Here is a 23,008-nt window from a genome sequence, read left to right as displayed (position 1 = left end):
TTTTTGGGAGATGTCAGAGACATTTAGAGCTGGTCATAAACAGCACAGAGTAACAGTCCCCTCCCCCACTTGTTCCTGAGAGCTGACACTCAGCTGTGACAAGATGTAAATATCTGTGATTTTTACAACAATAAGAATTGTATACAGCCAACTTTTCTTTTCATTATAAAAAGACCAAGTTGGCTGTATAAAATTCTTATTGTTGTAAAAATCACATATATTTACAGCTTGTCTACTAAAGGAGAAACACTGACCTCTCTTTCCAAGGTAATACTGATATATATGAAGCCTACTCAAGGCTCAATATGTATGCTAATAACTCAGCTAATTAATTAACTGACATCAACGATTCAGGCTCGTAATGGTACTTTTTAGAGAGCAAAACTTATGCCCCCTTTACACGGGCTCTAATTCAGAAGTCCGGCTCTACTCCGCTTTACTCGGTTCGGCTCTATAAAGAATGCATCGCGTCTACACCGGCCAGTTTGGTCGGTAGCAGAGGAACGCCTCCTCGTGTTGCGGGGGCGGGGCCGTGGGGGGGGGCTACGAAAACTTGGTGTTGTGTAAGTTGTGTAAACAACGGAAGCGCTATGGACAACGTTGGCCCTGTGTTGTTGCTGTTTTTTAAACTTATGGGGATTCTTCTGAGACTTCAGGAAGAGAGGTGCAGTGGAAGAAATGCTCTGGATGCTGTGATTGTTGCGCGGAGTAGGACAGCTGTTATCCGCCGGAGATTTCAGGCTTTACAGCGCCTTCAGCTGGGGGACAGACGGCCTAAATGTTGCAGGGTAAGCTAACGCTGTTGTTTATATTCCGACCGTTTGCTCTTTATGCTTGCATCTGGTCACACCCACGACCAATGAGTGAACAGGAGCTAAGCTTGCGCCACCCACGAAGCAGGGCCGGCCTTGAAAAAATGCAGATGGAAACGCGCGCAAAGCAAGCCGAGTAGAGTGGAGCCGGGACCTTTAGGGCCCGTGTAAAAGGGGCATTAGTGTGTTAAAGGTAGTATCTTACTGGGCTGCAACTAGTTGACAAACACATTCATGAGGGAGTCTCCTGAATGTCTCAGGAATGTCTTGCAACATTCAGAGTGGTTCTCAGTTTTCTAACAGAGGAGCACAGTCCTGTCACTCAAGTTTTGAACATGTTAAAAAAACAATCTGAACCTACAAATTTCCTCTCAAACTAGTCACAGTAGAACTACCAATTTATTCAGTTTCAGCACTTCTTTTAGGCCAGAGTCAAGTGGGACAGACATGTAGTCTACTGACAGGTATGCAGAGAAAACACACTCACAGCTGTTGCTAGTGTCAGTAACTCTTGGCCTAGATTACAAAATTCAAATCCTGAAGATACAAGAAGATTGTAAAAAGAAGTTTGCAGCTACTGTAGCCGATGTCTACTATACGTACCCTGCAGTAACCATACTTATCAGTCACCTCAGCTCCAAAGGGCCATGAATCTTAGTCAAGTTTTATATTGTCAATTTCAGTTAACTTGTAAAACTGTAAAAATAAAATAAAATCAACTAGCAAAAATCTGTGTAAAAATTGCTATAAATTATAACTGTTATTTTACAGTAGAATTGCGTTTTCATATTTTTGCGATATTGCCCACCCCAGGTTTATATTATCTAAGTTATTAGTGTAAGTAAAATTAACTTTGGACACTGATAGCAGAGTTCTGGTTAGACTAAGCAAACGTGTTAAGTACTTAATTATTTATCATGCAGTTATGTTCAGGTCTGGTTAGAATGATTCCAGCATTTAGTAATTTTATCACAGTAGTGGTAGTGCGCTTGGTCAGCATTTTGCACCTGATAACACTTTACTGGGACTGTAGGGAGGCTCATTACAGACTACTCTTGTCTTTTGTTTTCACATTATGCATGATATATGTTTAGTTCAGTAAAATTAGGCTTCGTCTGAGTGCTAATGGACTGATGACACAGCGTAGAGCGTGCACAAGGCGTTAGCAGTGTGTGGTTTCACTATGTAAAGTGATACATGTAACACTTACAAGATGGCGGCCAGTAGTCTCACCTGGTGCCATAAGTGACCACTCCAGTGTTTCTTTATGTACGTGGTTCCCATTTTATTACAATTTTGAGTCCCCAGCAGTTGCAGCTCAGTGAAATACTACCTTCATAGGTAAAATAAACAGTCAACTGGAAGCTCACTACAGAGGACTATTAACTATCTAACATCAGCTTGTTAGGCTCCCAATGTTAATTTATAAAGAACAGAAGAGAAGACAAGAAGTCAAATGCTCAGGGTCCCTTTGCGGTCTTGGAAATGATCAAATTATCAGATTTATTTGTAGTATTTTTTAGGTTTGGATAAGTGTGAAAAAAGAAAATAAAGGACAGAAAAGCATTTGCATTTCCACACTTTTTTTTGTCCTATTCTATTTTGTTGTTGTTGTTTTTTTAAACAAAAACAAGCATTCTTCACATAAAGTCCTAAAAAGCTTCACTGTATCAACAGAAAAATATAAAAATGTATCACATAATCTAATTGCTTTTTTATGTAATTAAAGATGTGGCAGCCACCTTGAAATGGGTTGACTCAAAAGGTTAATCATTTGTAGATGTACACCCAACGATTACTTACTGTGAGTTTCATTAAAATCTGCCCTGTGGGTCATCACATTTTTTGCTAACAGAGATGACAGAAATTAAATACATCCTTATAAGACTTTGGATTGTTTTTACCCTACAATTGTCCATGTTATACAGCATGTTGTGCTGCTGCATGTATTCCAAGTATAGCCTTGAAAGGCTGGATGTGTATGTGTGTGTGTGTGTGTGTGTGTGGGGGGGGGGGGGTGACTTCCTCTCGCTGCCTTGATATCGATGCATTCACAACAGTGCCATCCGTTTTAGATGAATGGGAGAGAGACAGATGAGCAGGCAGATAGACAGGCGCAGACAAAGCCTGACACGGCTAAATCCAGAGAGAGATCGACAAAAAGAGCAGAAATAAAGAAGATGAGACAGTAAGAGACAGAGCCGGAGTGTAATATCGCAGCAGATTCATGCCTAGTGTCACACCAGGGGATAAATGAAACGTTGCAGCATCTTCGTCTCCCAGGGTTAGCGACGCTATGAAATTGTGTGTCTGAGAGGGAAGCAGCTGTCACAGGGTCTTTCTCAACATACTTCAGTCACAATTTCTGTTTAATATGAAACATATCAGTGGTTATATTTTGCCATGGCTGAATTTCGCTTTCCAGTGGACCGCTCTTTGTGCACTAAAATCTTGTGTGGTCTCATTGCAGATTGTGGTCTCCTCTGCAGTCCTGTTTGACTTAAAGGGGAGTTTGCTCTTTCACAGATCGATGTGCGTGTGCCTTCTCTGCAGGCTTGTAACGAGTTCACAACCCACGTGATGAACCTGTTGCGGGAGCAGTCACGCACACGGCCCATTTCGCCCAAAGAGATCGAGCGCATGGTGAGCATCATCCACCGCAAGTTCAGCTCCATCCAGATGCAGCTCAAGCAGAGCACCTGTGAAGCTGTCATGATTCTGCGTTCCCGCTTCCTCGATGCCAGGTGTGTGTCCTTGTTTAACCGTGTGTTTATACCCTTTCCTCATCACAAATACCTCGACATGCGTTTTCACTCTCAGGCTTTACAGCCCTATGAATAGCTGATGTAGGAGACCTACAAACACAGCATAACACATGCTGATTTTTCTGCTGGATGCCATTTGGACCAGCACACCCAGCGATGTCGGCCAATAACAACATCCTGTGTGCTCCACGACACTGTTCCTCTTTCTTAATATAATCGCTTGTTCTCTTTGATGCGTGCTTTGGATTTGCATACATTTCTCTGAGGATAAATCTCACTCAAAGCCTAGGTTTGAGGCATAGCATTTAAATGAGGCATGCACTCCTTTGCAAAGCTCCCTATATATTCTCTTGCAAATGAATGTGGTGGTGCAGCAGCCAGAGCGAGGGAGAGGAAGAGGAAAGCTTTCGCTGGTTGAGAGGCACTGGCATGCACTGATTAATCTACCAGCTGCTGGGGCTCATGCTGTGCACATTTACATATTCTCATGCAAAATGCTGGAACAGAGATTTAAGCACAAACTTTTTTTAACCAGTCGATACATGCAAAGAGATTTTACTGGGGAGCCATTTCATTTTATGTAAAGCTCTACTTAATGTAGATGTGGCACATGCAGTTGTGGCCTGATAAGCCCTTTTGTTAGCTAATTTATGTTAATATTAAAATTAGTACGAATTTGTTAGTACAAAACAGGGTTTCCCCCAGCATATTATAAGCCTGGCGGGCCTCCATGCTTTGGTGACCCGGCCGCCAGTCTAAGCTCCACCTGTTTATTATAAATACGTCATTTTTTATACACGTTTTTTCCCATCCGCACCCCCAAAATCGCTACCTTTATCTACCTCACTGCGCAAACAGTGACGCAATCGCGCTGTCCCTGCCCCTGTGCAAAGGGGTGACACATTGTGTATCTTTTGGCGAGGACCGCAAGCACCGCCGGTGTGAACGCGATGCATTCTTTGTTGAGCCGAGTCGAGTAGAGCGGAGTAGAGCCAGACTTCTGAATTAGGGTGCGTGTAAAAGGGGCAAAAGATAATCAAATGGTTCAAAATTCACGGAAGGAGATAACGTAAGCGCCGAGTATAAACCCCTCCACCACACTCTCAGGTCCGCGTGCTGTTCTCGGAGCCCTCCGCAACTCTAATGAGCCCCGAGGCCGAGCCGCCTTCAGCTACCTGGAGTTAGAAGGTTGTAGGAGCCACAGCCATAAACATAACAAGTGGGTTTAACCAAAAATGGGTAGTTGAGACGAAATTCACCGGGTGGCTTTACAAGACCGAATATGGTAAGCGTGTTTTGTACTTAGGGAAAATATTAATATGATGCATGCTAATTTATCCTTGTTTAACAGTAAAATTATTCTATTAAATTCAGCATTAGATATGTTTTGTGTAGTGATCCAACATGAAGATTCTGCCACAAAAAGCACAGAACAGAACAGCACCTGTCTGTTTTTCAGTTCTCTGTTGTTATTCATTGGCCTTGACATGAGAAGTGTGTTAGTACCTTGTTTGCACTTTTTCATTTATGTTAATTTAATTTACTTGTAAATGTGACTTAAATTAGGATTCAAATTAAGTGCTAACAATTATTTATTATTATTATTATTTTTTATTATTTATTTATTTATTTATTTTAATTGTATTATTTTTGTTTAAAAATGTATTTCAAAAGTGCCTTTTTGTAAAACTGTAGTTGTGTGAATATTTGACACAAATATCTTACAATATCAAATAATAAATAGCCATATTTTTAACTTTCCTGTCAACTTTAACCACTTCTTTTTTACTAAATCATGGTCGGCCGGTGATCAGCCACCTACCACCGGGCTTAGCCTCTTTTCTGGCGGAAACCCTGACAAAAATTAGCCTTTGTCTACTTGAAGTACTTATAAATAATATATAACCTGCCGTTGAAACTGCTCCCACATTTGAAGAGCCAGAGATGATTTGTGAAAAGTGCCATGAGAGACTGGGCAACTTCCTTTTCAAAACAATGTCATTTTTTCAAGACCTAATTTTCATTGTCTCAAAAAAATCTGATAATTTCTGACAACTTCAAATGAAATGCTGAGAGTTTTTAATCGTGTCACTTCTGTATCCGACTCAGATTGGATCCGTGTTGTGACGCAGTTTTACAGTACAAACTCTGTTACACAGACTGTTGATTACGTCACAACATGGACATTTTCTTTTTTTTTTTCTTTTGGTTTGCCAAAACAAAGCAGTATAACATGTGTTTGAACCAGTGTAAAAATTTTAAGGTATGAGTTGTTTTAGATCTTGAAATTTGCTCCTCTGATAAACCCTGCTTTGAGCAGCAGTTGGCTTACAGATATTTACATACACTGATCATGGACATGAATGTCTAAATTATTGATTTGATCCCCTTTTTTCCAGGGTAGAACAATTATACACCATACATCTTCAATATTTGTTGTTTTGTTTTGTTTAAAACAAGAATTGTGTGCACAAGTTTTAATTTATTGTGAATTTTATCTAATCTGCAGTCAATTGTGATCACTCCTGAGAAGTTAATAGGCCTTGGCCGTGTCAAGTCAAAAGACCTTCAGCATCACTTATTCATTGCTCATTAGTGATCATGATTGATGGCAGCTGGTAGTTGCTCTTTGACAGCATAAAAAGGATTTGTTTGACAGCACTTATTAAAATAATATGACATTCATGTCTATGATGTAAACTTAAGACCACAATGCTTAGTGCATTGTATTCACAATGTAACAAAATACATATTAAATATCAAACAGTTCAACAGTCTCGGGTCTTCTTGGCTTGATGAGAGCATATGTTGTTCTAAAACCTGTACATGCTTTTCTGCGTTGATGGTGACTTTCCAGATGTGTAAGTTCCCCATGCCAGAGGCACTAAAGTACTTTCATACCATCAGAGAGGCAGGGTTTTAAACTGTTTGCTGATAACAGGCTGGATGGTCTTTCACCTCTTTAGGATGGAGGATGTGGCATCTGTGGTTTCCAAAAGGATTTTCAAATTTTGATTCATCTAAGTACAGAACAGTTTTTCATTTTGCTGCAGTCCATTTTAAATGAGCTCTGGCTCAGAGAAGATGGCAGCATTTCCGCATGGCTTCTTCATTGCATGATTGAGTTTAACCATCAATAGTTTAACCATTTTAATTATTGCTCCATTGTGAATAAAATATAGGTTAATGAGATTTGCATATTATGTAATTTTGCTTTTATTTACATTCACACAATGCCCCAGCGTTTTCAGAACTGGAGTTAAATATAGTACATCTCCTTTAAGCTTTCTCATCAGCTCGCCAGAAGCACATTTTCTTCGTCTTTTTTATTGCTAAATGCCAGTTTTGATCTTTATAGTTGGTCAAAATTACAGAAATGGTCTAAGTGAAATGATTTTCTTCAAGAAAACAAGATGAAAAAAAAACTGTTGTTTTTATCACAGCATGAATGTAGTTTTTCCCTAGAGTAAATGTCAAAAAGCAAGATTTTATTTTATCTATTATTAGAAAAGGTAATCAAGGTTGTAAATTAGATCCATCAAATGCTTGTCACTTGTGGTTGATTTATTTTAATACTTAGAGTAACAATATGTTATCATTTAAAAAAAAAAACCTAAGCATTTGTAGGACTGAAACAATTCATCAAGTCACTTGACAAAAAAACTTGTCACGGTTGGTGTAGAGTTGGTCGGACCCAAAAGCAGACAGACAAAATGGAACTCAAAAGTAAAACAAATTTCTTTATAAAAGGAAAACAAAAGCTGACAAGGCAGCAACTAAACTAAATAACAAAAACATACAAAGCAGGATTCCAAGACCATCAGGACCGAGACATGAGGAAACACAGAGGAGTGAAGGAGATGACCAGGTTTTAAAAGCTGCAGGAAATTAGGAGAAGTGGGCACAGTTGAGTGATTACAAACTCATGGTAGGTGTAGATGATGCGTGGCAGGTAAACAAATGATTGACTGAGGACACAAGAATATGACAAGAGCACAGAGGGCATCAGAGGGCACGGGGAGTGAAAAAACCACTGACAAAGCTAAATACAGGAACCAAATAACAGAATTAAAGAAACAATAAACTCAAAACAAAACAAACCCCAAAACCCCAGATCCTGACAATACTCGATTGAAAAAATTCTCAAGACAATCTTTTGATTTGATGCTTCATTTAACCCATGTGACAGCGTACTGTGTCGTGTGGACAGTCACTGATGAATAAACTGCTCACACTATACCAAGTGCAATGGAAGGAGGAGGAAAATACTAGGACAAACTCAGAGAAAAAGACCAAAACTTTGGGATTATGTCAAACAGAAGGAAAGCAAAAATGTAACAGAGAAACTACATCAGCACTCTGAATGAAACAGAATTTATCAAAGTCACAAACAATGAGACCAAAATCAGTGTCCTGATTTATCATGCACAAACTGGACTAATACTTCAACTAAAGGTGGAAAAATCCTTGTTTTTTTTGTGTCAGTTCAAATCTGTAGACATAATGAATTCAGGCAGTGCATCAAGAAGATTGGTTGGGTAAATTATACACACATGTCAGAGGTTTAAAACTATTTCCATTGCTCAAATTTTTTAGTAGGTGAGGTTAGAGGTGGGACTATGACGTTATCGTTTTCAAAACGTTGGCTTTAGGCTGTCAACACAACACTGCAACTGTGATGTTTAAAGGATTTTCGCACTCTGGAACCTAGTTTTGAAAAAAAATAAACAGTTTAGGAGCTCTCAAAACACCATTTCCATGTGGACACAAGGCTGAAAGGATAAAATAAAAAAAACCTTTGCGTATGCACAAAATGCTGTTCCTGTGTGTAGGAGCCTAAGTTTGTTCTGTTTTAAATAAGCGTGTCTCACAGTACAGCCTAACTGGCGTGCTGTGTGCACTCACTGAGGGGCCACTCTTGTCACATGAGTGCAGGTGTTGATTGGAGTGAAACTGACTTGGGATCAGGCCTAAAGCTCCATTATATGTTTTTGAAAGCTGAAATCTGAGACCTCCTCCTCTGTTTAATGTTGGTTTCTCCCTTTTGACATAGATGAGTAAAGGAAACCAGAGAGGCCCATCAGTGAGTCAGACAAACAAGGACCCTAACAAGCCTCTATTGTTAGGAGAGTGAGAACAATTTGCAAGCAATCCAGCTTATATCCCATCTCAACTTTAAAAGCTCAACTCCACACTCTCTATTTCTGAATTGAGAAAGCTCCTCGGATGAGAAGCGAAACGTCTTCAACTACAAAATAGAAGTCCAGATGTTTTTTGTTTTTAACCTTTTTTATATTTATACTGTGATTTATTTTTTCTTTTTGTTTTGTTATTACAAATTTTAGAGTACTCACTTAGTTCTTGTAACCCAGTTTCTGTTTTTTAGCCAATAATAGAATGAGAACATGGCAGTGTTGTTTGATTTCAACTACAGCTAATCAGATTGAACTGTCCTACATAACATGCTGTCATGACTGTTGCTAGCCTGGATTTTCCCTGTGTTAATTTGCTGCTCTCATTGCAGACGGAAAAGACGAAACTTCAACAAGCAGGCAACAGAGATCCTGAATGAGTATTTCTACTCACACCTCAGTAACCCCTACCCCAGCGAGGAGGCTAAAGAGGAGCTGGCAAAGAAGTGTGCCATCACAGTGGCCCAGGTACCTTCCATCTCCTGTGGGTAGACCGCTGTAACATGTTGTGGAATTTTCTTTCACAAAGAGGACAACGAAGAGTTTTGTCATAGGATAATTTATTTAAGCTATATAGCTGAGAATCACTGTGCTGAGGTGAGTCAACAGAGTGGGTCTGACCACAGAACAAAAGACCCCCCTTTAAATACTCAGCTCCAGGGCCGTAGCCAGACTTTAAAAAATACTGAGGTCAATCACTCATTATCCCCCTGCACAACAGTTACAATGAAGACCAAAACTTAATTAAAATAGAAGCATTTATTTAAAACAAGTGACTTGAATGTGTATATGACATGTATTTGGGTGTGTTTGTAAATTCATGGGGATCGACATGATCTGGATCAACAGAGGACTCCGGGCACAACCATGATGACTCACTGAAATGACATGAATTAGTTTATATGAATGTTGATTGTTCACGCTGCACAAACACATTCAGAACACAAGATTTTACCTTTTTATCAAATTCCAGTGAGGTGTTGTACTTTTGGAGCTGGACCAGTTCTTGTGTGGTCCGGATACAAAACAAGTGCTGAAGTCGCCCTTTATTGAGGTTTCACAGATCACACACTTGGTTTTAAATGTTCTGCAATCAGTGCAGAATAATCTGGTTCAGATTTGAAGTGTCCAGGTGTTGTAGTTTTTTAACTAGAGTAGATTAAAGATGCTAAAGGTAGTGAAAAATTAGGTGGAATCGCCCTTTAGCCATTTTCCGAATCGGAAGCTGCAATCGGAACTTCAGCTTTGTGGAATTAAAGGAGAATATTTTTAGCAAGTTACCTCTGTTGTTTCACTGTAAGTGGCGCTCTTCTTCTTCTGGTCTTTAAGTTAGCAGTAAGGTACGCAAAGCTGCGCTCTTCTTCGTAGACATTGAGTTTGGCTGCAGCTGCACACAGTTGCAGCGCCTCCTACAGTAAACTGGTGGAGCTACGCAGAGAACCACGCCGTTCAAAAGTGCTGTTTTGATTTTTTTTTTTTTTTATTATATACAAAGCAGAAAAGTACTGAGGTCCGGACCTCGGTGTCCTCAATGGTAGCTACTGCCCTCCGCAGCTCTTCACACTCGGTAACTTTCTGTAGAATGAGGAGGGGTCTCCAAATGGGGGTAGGGATCAGGTAACTGCTTCCTACACCTCAGAGCCCTATAAGATAAGGAATGCTCCTTCACTCAAACATGGTGTCACAAATGCTTTTGTACTTTTCCATTCTAACAGTTAAACACAGCTTTACCTTACATACAGTAGAGAATCATTGAAGCAATTTTTATTCCCATTACAAACACAAACAAGAACAAGGACTTCTTTGTTTTTTACCAAACCTGCTGTCAGCAGCTGGGCGAGTAACCCAATAATATGCTTCAGACTGTCACGAGTATATACAGGTGCTCTAATTGTTTAGCTCCTTTTTTAGAGACAACAGAATACTCTGAATATAAATATAATTTATAATCCGGTCATCTTGTAAATCAGTCTAGACAAAACTACTTTTTCTTGACCACTGAGACTTTATAAGAAATGCAAGCTTAGCATCCTATTCGTTTTATGAGTTTTTCTTTCCACTCCTGGGAAGATTGGCAGCTGTCTTAAAAGTTTTCTGTTTGTGAGTAATCTTTCTTTCTGTAAACTGATGGACTCCAAATAGTTTGGAAATGATCTCTGACCCTTCCCAGATTGATGGGCAGCAACAGTTGCTTCTCTGAGGTCATTGCTGATGTCTTTCCACATTGGCATTGTGTTAACACACATCCATATGTTCTAGAGCAGCAAAGGGACAAAACTCCTGCTTTTATTGAGGAGTTTACATCGATGATGATCAGTTAATCAGTGATTTGATCAGCAGCACCGAGCTGATAATGAATCTTTTAAATCCTGTGGAAGCAGCAAGGTTGGACATAGGTAATGACAAGTAATGTTAGTAAGTAAGTAATGACATGCTGGGCTCTGTTATGTCTTTGTACACTTGAGATTAAACTAGAATAATTCTAAAACTTTGTGAAGATTATTTTTGTGTCCTGATATGTGAAACCCCAGGATTTAAACAAGGTGGACTTTCTTTTTCCTGTATCACGTTGTCAACCAGACCAAATATTGTGATTCTACCCTTAAAGTCTGACCACTACCAAGTTTGTGTACTTTTATCTGCTGTAACCCAAAAATTTACATTAAACTGAATCACCTAAGACAAGAATCTGAGGTAAAAGCTTGAATACTGCTAACCTGGGATTTTCATAATTTTGTCAAAGTAACTGATGGACGAACTGATTGCTACTTAAAGAGCAAATCTATAAGCTTCTGCCTATGAAAGCTGCAGCCAGTTGAGGCATGTTGACTTCTTATAAATTTTAGAGGAACTCTTCAGACACCTAACATGATTTAAAATGTTTGTGCAACAGTTGGTAATGTGCAAGATTTTAAAAAAAAATTAGACACCCTATTTTTAAGACTGCACTGTTGCAACTCAAGTTGCTTTAATCTTATAAGGATTGATAAAAAAGTAAAGTGGTAAACAGCCATTTGTGTTAACTCTATTATTTGGGAATAGATTGTTTTCTCAATTGATGTCATTAATTTGTATCAAATGATTTGAAGGTGCAGCCAGACTCGATTGTGGAAGCTCTTCAGAAGCTCAGTGATTTGTGGAGTTTCCTATTCTTGGCTATAATAAAGGAGAATGTTTACCTACTTTGTTTATTGGAAACTTTACAGGATTGATTTGGTTTTCATTTTAATGTTGTTTATCATTAGAGCCGGGAGTACCCCCCTCTCCTTCCCTCCCCCAGCTTCATCTGGGAGTCCATTAGCCATAATGGGTGTTAGCGGAAGTTGACTGATTGGTGCTTGCTCGAGTTCTGATGATAGCTGCAGTCATGGTGACATAATGAGACTGTTATTGACAATCATTCCATTCTGGCACTAATGTGGATTCACAGCACCATCTATGTAGCCCTGGCTTTTAACATAGGCTCTCTGCATTGTTTCTCTGCAGACAAAAGCATTAAAGCCAGTATCCCACTATGCTGCGGCAAATTGCGAACAGCATTTTCTAGGGCGTCTCCAAAGTGTCTCGAGACAAATCGCAGGGGTTCTCAATCTCCTTGTGTGAGTTGCGAGGCTCGGAGTCTTGTTGCATGAAAGTTGAACATTTTCCACAGTATAAATTTAAAAATACAAAACAAACTTTCTCTCAGAATAGTCACAGAGTCGTTGTGAGTGTCTTAAACTCATCTCAAGCAATTTAGTTTCAATAAGTCTAGAGCTATAGAGCTGTATTTTTTGTGAATTGCCATTCGTTTGTTTACTACTATATGGAAACCTTTATGTATTGTAACTTGACACAGTATGCATTGCTTGCACTTGCAAAAAAACTCTCCTGTAATCGCTCAGCCTCGGTGCAGAACTTCCCTTCAGTCCCAGAGAGTTTCCTCCCTGAGCTCTTCTTATGACTCTTGTGTTACTATTCGACATTCGACAGGAATTACACCCCAGTCACCCCNCACCCACACACACACACACACACAAAAACACACAAACACACAAACACCTGACCAGGTCACACCACCACAAGCTGAGTGCCTGACACCACTCAGGGATAGGTGTAAAAATAACAAGTGTTACGCCCTGTCTAAGGATGTCCAGAACATAACATGACAGCAATCCATTTTTTTCACAACCCAAGCAGCTACAAAGACAAGCGGGTGACGACCATAAATAAAACGATTGCTTTACAGGTGTTTCCAAACTTACAGAGCGGAGTTTTACCAACTTCAGCGTGGGCAGCGTCCAAAACAACGAATAAAACCAAACTATCTGTATTTTATCCACTTGCCTATGTGCAAAAATAAAGTAAAACAAATGTTTAATCCTACTAAACTAGCAAAAAAAAATAAAAAAAATTTCAAAAGAAATGGCAGCTCACTTACAAACTTTACCAAGAGCTATTTACAAAGTGGCTGTTTAGACAGACACAGCTGGTTGGGTGTGGCTGCAGCTCCTCTTTATGCCGTGCGGCCTCAAGGCAGTTCTTCAATTTTGGTCTGCCAAATGCAGTTTGTTTCTGTGCACACTGTGACGAGCATTAAACCTATGCACATAAACACTCACATGCACCTCACAACAGCAGTCTTAACATGAGAGTTGTGGCATTTTACTGCGACGATTGCACTATAACAGTTCTGTGACGGCCTTAGATGTCCTGGGATGCACCCTTGTCACACTAAATAATAGCTTACATTTTGTTTATTTTTTCCAGCTCCTGCAATCAGTTCGTAAATATAAATGTGCCACAGCAGATGCTGCCTGCAGAGATGGCACAGCATTTCCTTCTTGTGTTTTTATGCAGAATGTGTTAATTGTTTTAGTTAAGGAAACGTGTCTTTTAACTTCTTATGTCTTGAGAGCCGAGGTTATACAGAAAACATCCGAAGCTACTACCCTGAATGCCCAGGTCTAAACACACTGAGGATATATAATAATCAATACAAAAAAAACTTGTCCAAATCCGCTCAGCTTCATTTTAAATATAGATTAAACTATAAATGTGAGGGTGGTTGCCAAGGTGGGTACAAAGCAGGCTGAGGTGGGTGTGATGTGGGCGGAAGTAGGCAACTAAATAATGTGTACGATCTAGAATAAAGTTTTGGGAGTCGTGCACATGAAAATAGGACATGATTTTGTGTGGTTCCATGTCTTGCAGAGTGAACTGTTCTCTTTTGTTTGTCTGCTCAGGTTTCCAACTGGTTTGGGAATAAAAGAATCAGATACAAGAAAAACATTGGTAAGTTCCAAGAAGAAGCCAACATGTATGCTGCGAGAACTGCCGTGAATGCGGCTAATGCATCCTCACATGGAAGCCAAGCAAATTCTCCTTCCACTCCAAACTCTGCAGGTGAGACAGGAAGTCCCTGGCTGTGCTAGGGTTAGACATGTACTTCCTCTCTGTGCATCACGCTAGAAAATTAAGGCTTTTTCAGTGCTGATGCTAGCATTTGTAAAGGATAAAAAAATGACAACGGTTCTTGTAAACTGAACATGCCTTTTCTCTGGTAATGCACATGTTTTTTCATAAATACATTTAATGTTTCCCCTCAATAACTACCCAGCTACAGCTCGAGAGCAATCTTGAGCAAAGCTTTACCAGAGCTTAGCCAACCTGAGCCCAGTAGCAAGTCTCCAAATGCTTGGTTCCTATTTTTCTTGTTCTCAGTAACCATATTCTTCATATGACTTTTTAACTCTGTAATAACCATGACCTGTTTTCAAAAGCTAAATCTGGTGGTATTCTGTGTGTGTAGAAGAAGTTATGTAAATCCAACAATGAGTTTCTCCTCTAACCTTGTCAGATAGCTTCTTTATTTTCAGCAAGCCATTTTATCAAACAAATTGTAGTTTCAGTTTAGTTCATCTGTAGGTTCTTGATAAAACAACGATATTTACTCATACTCAACAGTATTTAAAAGGTTGACGTTGTGTTAATTGTGTTATTCATTACCTTTTTGCTGTACTGATTTTAACTATTAGCCATGTAGCTGTTTATGAGAGTGTTTTAATTTTCAGAGAAAAACAGCTAAATGGAAAGAACGAAGTATGATAAAAATAAAAGGTTTTCACATATGATAAAAGAGGGAAGACAATCTCTTAGGGTGCTTCTTAGAAGCCCTTTTTTAGGAATGGAAATCAAATATGTGACCTGTGTTGGTAAAACAAGTCAGAATGAGCGCAAAAGTGCAAAAAAACATGAAAATGTGGATTTTTGCTGTAGTTGAGATTTGTGTAAATTTAGTTAATAAAAACACCATCTATTGATCCCAGTAACTAAAGTAGCATGTAATCTTCCTAATCTACCTTTAAACCAAAGTTTTCTCACAGGTATATCTTCAGAAATAATCCTTTTCATTTCCTTTGAAACTGACAACTTTTCTCTTGGTATAATGTTTGTCCTTTTTTCACATATATTTCTTTTATGTTGTAAAACATTTTCAAAAAGATTTCACCACAGAATTTATTTCAACATTCATAACACTTTTGAAAGATTTTAAATGCTTATTATATATATATATATATATATATATATATATATATAAATAAAATAAGCATTTAAAATCTATATACAACAGAAATTTACAGAGGAAAAAATACTCTGTATTATATAGTAATTTAGTGAGTAAATGTGCTGAGCTTTCAGTCATTGGAGCTGCATTGCTTTATAATCTCAGATAACTTGAATAACTTTATTAAAACCTGAGTTTTTCAGTCTCTACTTAGAAATTGTTGGCCACCCTTACCTAGGGTCTTTTTAGGGATGGACTTCCATGGGTAAACTTAGTGGTAAAATCAATTTTTACGTATAATAAATATTACAATATTGAGAAATGCCAGACTTACCTTTAAAAGCTTTTTGAGAAATGCTTTAGAACTTAGCCTAGCCTAACATGAGCATCAGAAAGTAGTGTTTAGTGGCCTAAATGAAGGAGTTTGTGTTCTTTTGATGGTTAGCAAAGCTAAACAGTGTAGCCTGTGCCGTGTTTAACCACATGATTGTGCTTTTGACGCTGGATGAAACAACAAATGAGCACACTTCTCATGACGTTGGACTGCTTTTTCTAATTTTTCTTTCCTAACGTATAAATGATTTGCCTCTTTATGTCTTTGGTGCTGAAAGCCTTTCCATAGCCCAGAGCTGAGCTGTTCTTGTATAGTTTCCTGGCTCTGCTCGTCTAACCCAAGAGAGCGTGCCGATGCTAGCTAACCTCTGCATGCTACCTGGATGGGCCGACTGGCTTCCTGTCTCTCTGTGATTCCACTGCTCCTTCTTTCCTCCTAGGTTCTGCTGGCTCTTTTAACATGTCAAACTCCGGGGACTTGTTCATGAGCGTGCAGTCTCTCAATGGGGACTCGTACCAGGGGGCTCAGGTGGGAGCCAACGTTCAGTCGCAGGTAGGGCTCAGCTGAGTGATGATGTAGGGCAGGCCTGTTGCTTTAAATAGCACACATTTTGACTTGTCATACATTGTAGATGCAACTCCTAATTGTGACCATTTTCACTCTCATAGTTGTGAATTTTAAACAGTTACAGCTAGTATTTTTTGAGAGCTTTCTGAAAAAAATGCAACAGAAATGTGATGAAGTAGCTACAACATCAACAACAGGTCTACTAAAGGCTGGTCCAGTATTATCATTTTAGTCAATGGCCATAAACTCGGTTGTACTCTTATTATAATATGCAGATTTGTGTTTTCTCTGAATATTTTAACAGAAATAAAGGAGGGGCATATTAAGCATATGCCCCTCCATAAGTATATATATTTTTTCTTTATAACCTATATAAAAAGAAACATAGCTGGTTATATATTTGTCATCCCAGTAAACCTGGTTTGCTCAAGTGGCCAGTTAAGTATCACAAACCAGGAAAAATCTTTTTCTGCTGAAATTCTAAATCTAAAGACTTTTTTGGCTGCTAAATTTGTGTGTTTTACACTAGTGTGACTTTTCATTAAAATAGTTAGGGTTGATTTGGATTTCCTGAGCTATCCCTTAGTTAATCTGCTATAGGCTTAGACTGCTGGAGGACATATGGACAATAGTACCTCCCTCTGCTGTCTTTATACTTCCTACTCTCCATGTTTACAAATGCAAACCTTGCTGTCATTAACTTTTTTCCCCTTAGAATTTACATCTGGACCAGTCCTTCTGTATTTGCCTGTCTCTTTCCTGTCCTCTAAAACCCCAGCTGGTGGAGGGAGATGAAGTTTTGACACAATCTGCTGGGTTCCTTAGACAGATAACTTTTACTAATTGGCATTTCACAGTGTACTGAATGTGAATGTATTGTATTGTAACAGGAACTGAATTAACTGAATGGATTGGAATGTGGATCTGATTTATATTTAAAATATGGACTTGTATTTTTTGTTGTTTTTTTTTTTTGTTTTTTTTACAATTGGTGTTATAAAAATAAACTGAACTTAATTGGGACTATGGGGCATCTCGGCAGTGGACATTTTGCCCTCTTATAATAATCGTCTGGACTTAGCAGCGAGTAAAGGTGAAATTAATTGTAAATTTAGAAACTCTTAAGTTTTATTTTATAAATAAACCCAACAAATGCTGTATGTTTGCAAAGGCAGCAATACAAAAGTTAAACTTACATCAGAGTCAATTTGAATTCTAACAAAAGTTTCACTAAAATCTACAACGTATGTACTGTACGTTTTTCACAGTACCTTACTTGTAGGTTACTCTGTTCCCTAACTATAGGAATGATCATAAAATAAGTCTTAAAGTAGACAGGGTATCAGCCTCATGGACAGAAAGTGGAAGTTGGTTCCACAAGATAGGAGCCTGATAGTTGAAAGCTCTGCCTCCTGTTCTACTTTTAGAAACTCTAGGAACTACAAGTAAACCAGCAGTCTCAGAGTGAAGTGCTCTGTTAGGAAAATATGTAACAATACAACATTATAATATAGGATGGAGCTTGGTTGTTGGAAGCTATGTCAGTTAAAAGCAAGATTTTAAATTCTGCTCTAAATTTTACAGAAAGCCAGTGGAGAAGAACGTTTAAAAGTCGCGGTTGTTGTGTAATTACTTTTTAGCCAAGAAAAAGCAAGCTTTTCTTCATTCTGAGTGCTGTTTTTTTTAAGCGATTGAGCCTGTACTCTCCAAGGACATACCCTGCAGCGGTGTTGTCTCTTCCTGTTGTCCCTCTCTCTGTTCTCGTGTGCTTTTTTGTGCTGACTCTGACCTTGCTTTTTCTGCTGTTTCTGAATGTTTCAGGTGGATACCCTTCGCCATGTTATCAGTCAGACAGGCGGATACAGTGAAGGACTCACAGCCAACCAGATGTACAGTCCACAGGGCATCAATGTAAGCATTCCTTTTTCTCCATGCTCTCTCCCTACCAATTATTTTGGAGCCATAGGGCTCAGAATGCCACTTAGTGGGACTTGTCTCAGCTCCATGGTCACCTAGTTGATTGCTTCTGTTTCGCTAGTGCCATGGGCAACACACTGCTATGGGTCCACACACACACACAGAGCCACCGTCTGAGCCTGTCGCATTCAATCAGGTATGGTCAAACACCTGCAGCCATGTACGGCCTGCCACTGAGAGAGCTAAACAAACAGGTGACACCTTCAGATCCCTCAGCCCACCTGACCCATCATTAGCAGTCCCAGAGCCAGAAGCAGCCAGCAGCCATTAATGCTTCTCAGGAGGAAACGCCACAATATCTCAGTAAATGAAACTTAACCCCTCTTCATGTGCCATAGGGATGTGTTACCATTTTTTGGTTTGGTTTGGATTTGAAGGAAACTTTCAGAAAGTAATCAATGGAGGGACATGTACAACTGATTACGTTTTGGAGTCAGTCCAATTCAAGATGTCTGCCAAAGCTAATTGACATTAACCAAAGCAAAAATGGTGCTAACTCAGTCCGTTTTAAAGATACGGAGCTAAAACTTGAAGTGGTAGTAACTGATAGTCTTTCATAACACATACTTTGAGCGTGACATCTCACAATATTGCATAAGATTGGGCATAACGTTATTTTTCAAGGTTTGACCAGGCCTTTAGTTCTTCTTACTTTATAGAGGAGTTTGGTTGTGGAAGTAGGGGTTGGGGGTTGTGGGGAAGGCTCGCTTGCTGGCGGCAGCAGTAGGAAAATTTACAGCGACAAGCCGTGTCGTAAAGGGGAAAATCGATAAGACAGACACAAGGAGAGCAGAGTGTGGACTTGGGACAGCAATCCAAGTGCATTGCTCAGATCATGTTCCTGCCACATTAATGGCCCTGACAGCGAGCCACGCTGAGAGGACGAGGACGGTCACGGACGCGCTTGGGTTCCTCCGCTGTCACCATCGTGCCTCACTGGCCATATGATAATCAGATGAAATGTCTCCTGCATAAAAACACGGATGTGTATTCAAATCAGCTTCGTTGCTGCTCGTAGCGCGGCGCCCCAGCCAGCTGCGGGAGCCCTGAGAGGCCGCTAACGTATTCAGGCCCTGTTCTTTCGCAGGCTTTTGACCTCAAAGATGCAGTTCTCCTTGAACGCCTGCTTTCTCTACCACATCTTCCACTGCCACAATACATTGTGTTTTCACATTTAGAGTGTGTAAAAAAAAAAAGCCCTGCGATGCATAATGTAAGAGCAGGATATCTGTCTGCCACTCTGTTTGCCTGGCATTTATGGAGATATGGATAGGAAATGAGGGCTTTTTTGCTCTTCAGCTGCTTTTTTTATTCAATTTTCTGCACATCATTTTTATTTAATCTAATATTTATTTTGCAATTGGCGGTGCTTTTGTTCCCAGAATTACTTGTATATGTTATAATACACAAATTGTGTACAGATTTATAAAAGCTCGGATTAATGGCCCTTATATTTTAAACAAAGGAACACTAAATGAAACATCTTAGACTGATAATATATTTAATTTTTTCACTCTTTTTTTTTTTTATATTTCAAAGCCCAAAAAATACATATTTGTTTATGGTTAAATACAGATTTTCATAAAATACTTTTAACGATGTTTGAAAAAAAATTTCAATATATCTTTTCTTGAAGAGCTGTACAAAATTAAAGGCCGAGCATTCCTTGAAGGAATGCATATCACCTGCCGCCTTTCACACTTTAGATCAAGATCATTTTATGTCGAGGAATGAGGGATTTGTAGAAATTTTGGTTAAACCTTGAAAATTACATTAAGTGGAATCTTGTGTAATATTACAAGAGTACGAGTTATGGATAATTGTCAGCTAAGACCACATCAAATTTTATCTCCATGTCTGTAAAAAGGACTGAGTAAGAACAATGTTGATGGAATGTGGCAGACATCTAGAATTGGATTGACTCCAAAAGTGAATCCATTGTAGATGCCCATCCAATCATTACTCTCTAACAGTTTCATTAACATTTGTCCCGTGTTTCACAAGATATTTTGCCAACAGACAAACAAGGTTGAAGCCAACAGTTTTAAGCAAACATTTAGTGGAATCAGTAGGGCTCAGAGTGTGTGCTGGGGACAATGCTCAACTACTACCATGCTAAATTCTAGCTCTATATCTGTAAAATGAGCTGTGTTCCAGCTCTTTTTGTGTTGTGTAAGGCCAGTTGGCTGTGGATTCATAACTGGATGTGAACCTACAACTGATAAACATCAGATCAAGCAAAACGTTTTACAAAGTTTGACCAAAATAGCTACAACTTCATCATCTCCCATCATAAGTTGATCTTGGTTTTAAACTCTTGTATAAAAGGCGGTGGGTGATATTCATTCCTTCAAGGAACATTAAGCCTTTAATTAGAGCATGACTTTGATTGTGACAGGCTACATGTTTGCTCAGTTGCAAACATGTTATTTATTGCCAGTATTATTTAAAGAGAATAGTTGTGTTTTGGGTAAATGTGCTTTTTTCCAGTCCTGGAGGTAGTTTGTGTCAGGTGTAGTGGAGACAAAGGCGAACCCAGAGCACAGACTCATTTAAAATAAACTAACCTATTTAAATAAAGAAAATAAACAAAACAGAAGCTGACGTGGCAGGAACGGGCACAGAGCGAATAACCAGGGACAGAGAAACAATGAATCAGCGGAGAGTGGAGGAGATTACCGGGTTTTTACACACAGGAGGTGATTAGAAAAGTGGGCACAGGTGGAATGATTACTGAAGTATAGTTTTTGGAGCAGCATCAGCATCACTTCTCAAAAAAATTGATAATTTTCAGTATCAAGCTTTGAGGTTATGTACAGGAGCCATCAGAACAACTCCAACGTCAGCTCTACTAGTAGAAATGGGGGGAGATACCACTTCATCTCAGAAGACTACAGTTAAAGTTAACTTATTGGTGTCAATTAAAGGGTCACAGTGGGAATCATCCATGTCAAGAAATTCTAAAACCTAGTTGGGAAATAGGAAAAAAGAATTTAAATTCTTTTGGCTGGGTTATAGAAGACACTGTAAAAGAATTTGATTTATCTCATATAAATATCAGTCAAACAGTTCCTCTTTCACCGGTTCATCCGTCTCTATTTTTTAATAGTGTTGTTGATTTAACTTTGTTGGAGAGAAAGAAAAACCTTTCAGATCAATATTCAGTACAATCAAATTTAGACAGTAAATATTATGGTCACTTACAAGTTTATACAGATGCTTCAAAAAATTCAAATAGTAATAATGGGGTGTCACTCATTGTTTCAGAGTTCGGTATTAAAAAATATAAAAGAATTACTGATGGAGTCTCAGTTTATACAGCAGAGTTGATGGGAATTATTTTAGCTTTAGGATGGATTAAGGAAGTTCATCCACTAAGAAGTGTAATATGTTCGGATTCAAGTTCATCATTATACTCATTAAAAAATAATCATTCTAGGAGTAGACCAGATCTTTTATTAGAGATTCAGTTATTAGTTTATAGAATTCAGACAATGGGTTTATTAGTTATTTTTACATGGATACCTTCACATAAAGGGATAGTAGGGAATGAGTTGGCAGACAAATATGCAAAACAAGCTATAAAAAAAAGCTATATCGATATATTGGTACCATTCAGTAAAGAAGAAATTAAATCTTTTATTAAACAAAAGGTTAAGGAAAGATGGCAGAAACAGTGGGAAGAAGATAGAGCTGGTAGGTGGCTTTACAGTATTCAAAGGAAAGTTGGTGCAATGAGGAGTACAGGACAAAGTAGGAAAGAGGAAACAATTATATCCCGATTACGTTTTGGTCATACAGGGTTAAACAGTACATTATTTAAAATGGGAAAACATTCAACAGGAAATTGTGATTTCTGCTTTCAAGAAGAGACAGTAAAACATGTTTTGTTGATTTGTTCAAAATACTCTGTTGAGAGAAGGGAATTAGTACATCGATTACAAGGAAATAAATTGCAACTAAATATACAAAATATTTTGGATAAAATTTCTACTTCTAAATATTTTTGTTCTTTAATGAAATACCTTAAGAAAACAAAATTGATAGAAAAGATAATATTTTTATTCTAGTATTATTATTAGTTTTTTTTTTGTTTTTTTTTTGGGGGGGGGATATATATGTAGCATCCCGATCCACACTCTATTCCAGTAGATAGCGTAATGCACATCACTATGTTGTTTGCCAACCGCCATAAAAATTGAAGAAGAAGAAGATGATTACTTAAGCTGTGGCAGGTGTAGATGGGCGTGGTAAACAAAGGCACGAGTAACAAGAACTAAACCAGGGGTGGAAATTAAAAATTTTGTCCACCAGCCATAGTGGCTGGTGGACAAAATATTTTACCAGCCACTATTTTTTGTTGTGACAAAAACTTATTTCATATGATGATGATGGAGGTGGGTGGAAGCAGTTGTGCTGCCCTACAAGCTGAACACCTCTTTCTGGACACTGCATGGAAATAACTAGATTTTTCTTTTTTTATATTTTTATTTTAAACCATTAAAAGATGCATATCTGTACATAAAAAATTCAGACAAGTGAAATTTATTTCTGTTGAGGGTTTTTGAAGTATTTTTTTGTGCTTTTGTAAGTTTTTGTATCTAAGTTGTAATGTTTTTCAGAAACTTGCTGCTTTTAATGCATAGATCTATTTGTCCTACCCGCTTATATTTAACAGGTAGGATATTCTGATGAAGGAAGTGATTTTTGTGGTTTTAGAAAGGTTTTCATCGTGGATATAAATTGTTCCAATGCTATGCTAAGCATAACTCCTAAGCTTCCACTTCAGTATTCGATGATATTTAACATTAACA

At 38.5% G+C, this 23,008-nt stretch overlaps 1 protein-coding gene across 5 annotated transcripts in view; it reads left to right on the top strand.

The window, feature by feature from the left end:
* Positions 1 to 23,008, top strand: part of LOC108246256 (pre-B-cell leukemia transcription factor 1) — a 104,352-nt gene that overhangs the window by 74,322 nt on the left and 7,022 nt on the right. Inside the window, exons 4-8 of one of the 5 annotated variants that reach the window (XM_017433708.3) lie at positions 3,339 to 3,556; positions 9,102 to 9,237; positions 13,995 to 14,043; positions 16,090 to 16,202; positions 18,039 to 18,128. In XM_017433708.3, the coding sequence (XP_017289197.1) occupies positions 3,339 to 3,556; positions 9,102 to 9,237; positions 13,995 to 14,043; positions 16,090 to 16,202; positions 18,039 to 18,128 (606 nt within the window). Of the gene's footprint in view, positions 1 to 3,338; positions 3,557 to 9,101; positions 9,238 to 13,994; positions 14,155 to 16,089; positions 16,203 to 18,038; positions 18,129 to 23,008 lie in introns of all 5 variants that reach the window. The other 4 variants (XM_017433706.3, XM_017433707.3, XM_017433709.3 and 1 more) reach the window with 4 other exon arrangements.

This window comes from Kryptolebias marmoratus, linkage group LG24 (assembly GCF_001649575.2).
Source record: "Kryptolebias marmoratus isolate JLee-2015 linkage group LG24, ASM164957v2, whole genome shotgun sequence".
NCBI classification, from domain to species: domain Eukaryota; kingdom Metazoa; phylum Chordata; class Actinopteri; order Cyprinodontiformes; family Rivulidae; genus Kryptolebias; species Kryptolebias marmoratus.
Note: the sequence above shows the minus strand (reverse complement) of the source record. Positions and strands in the feature narration are given on the sequence as shown.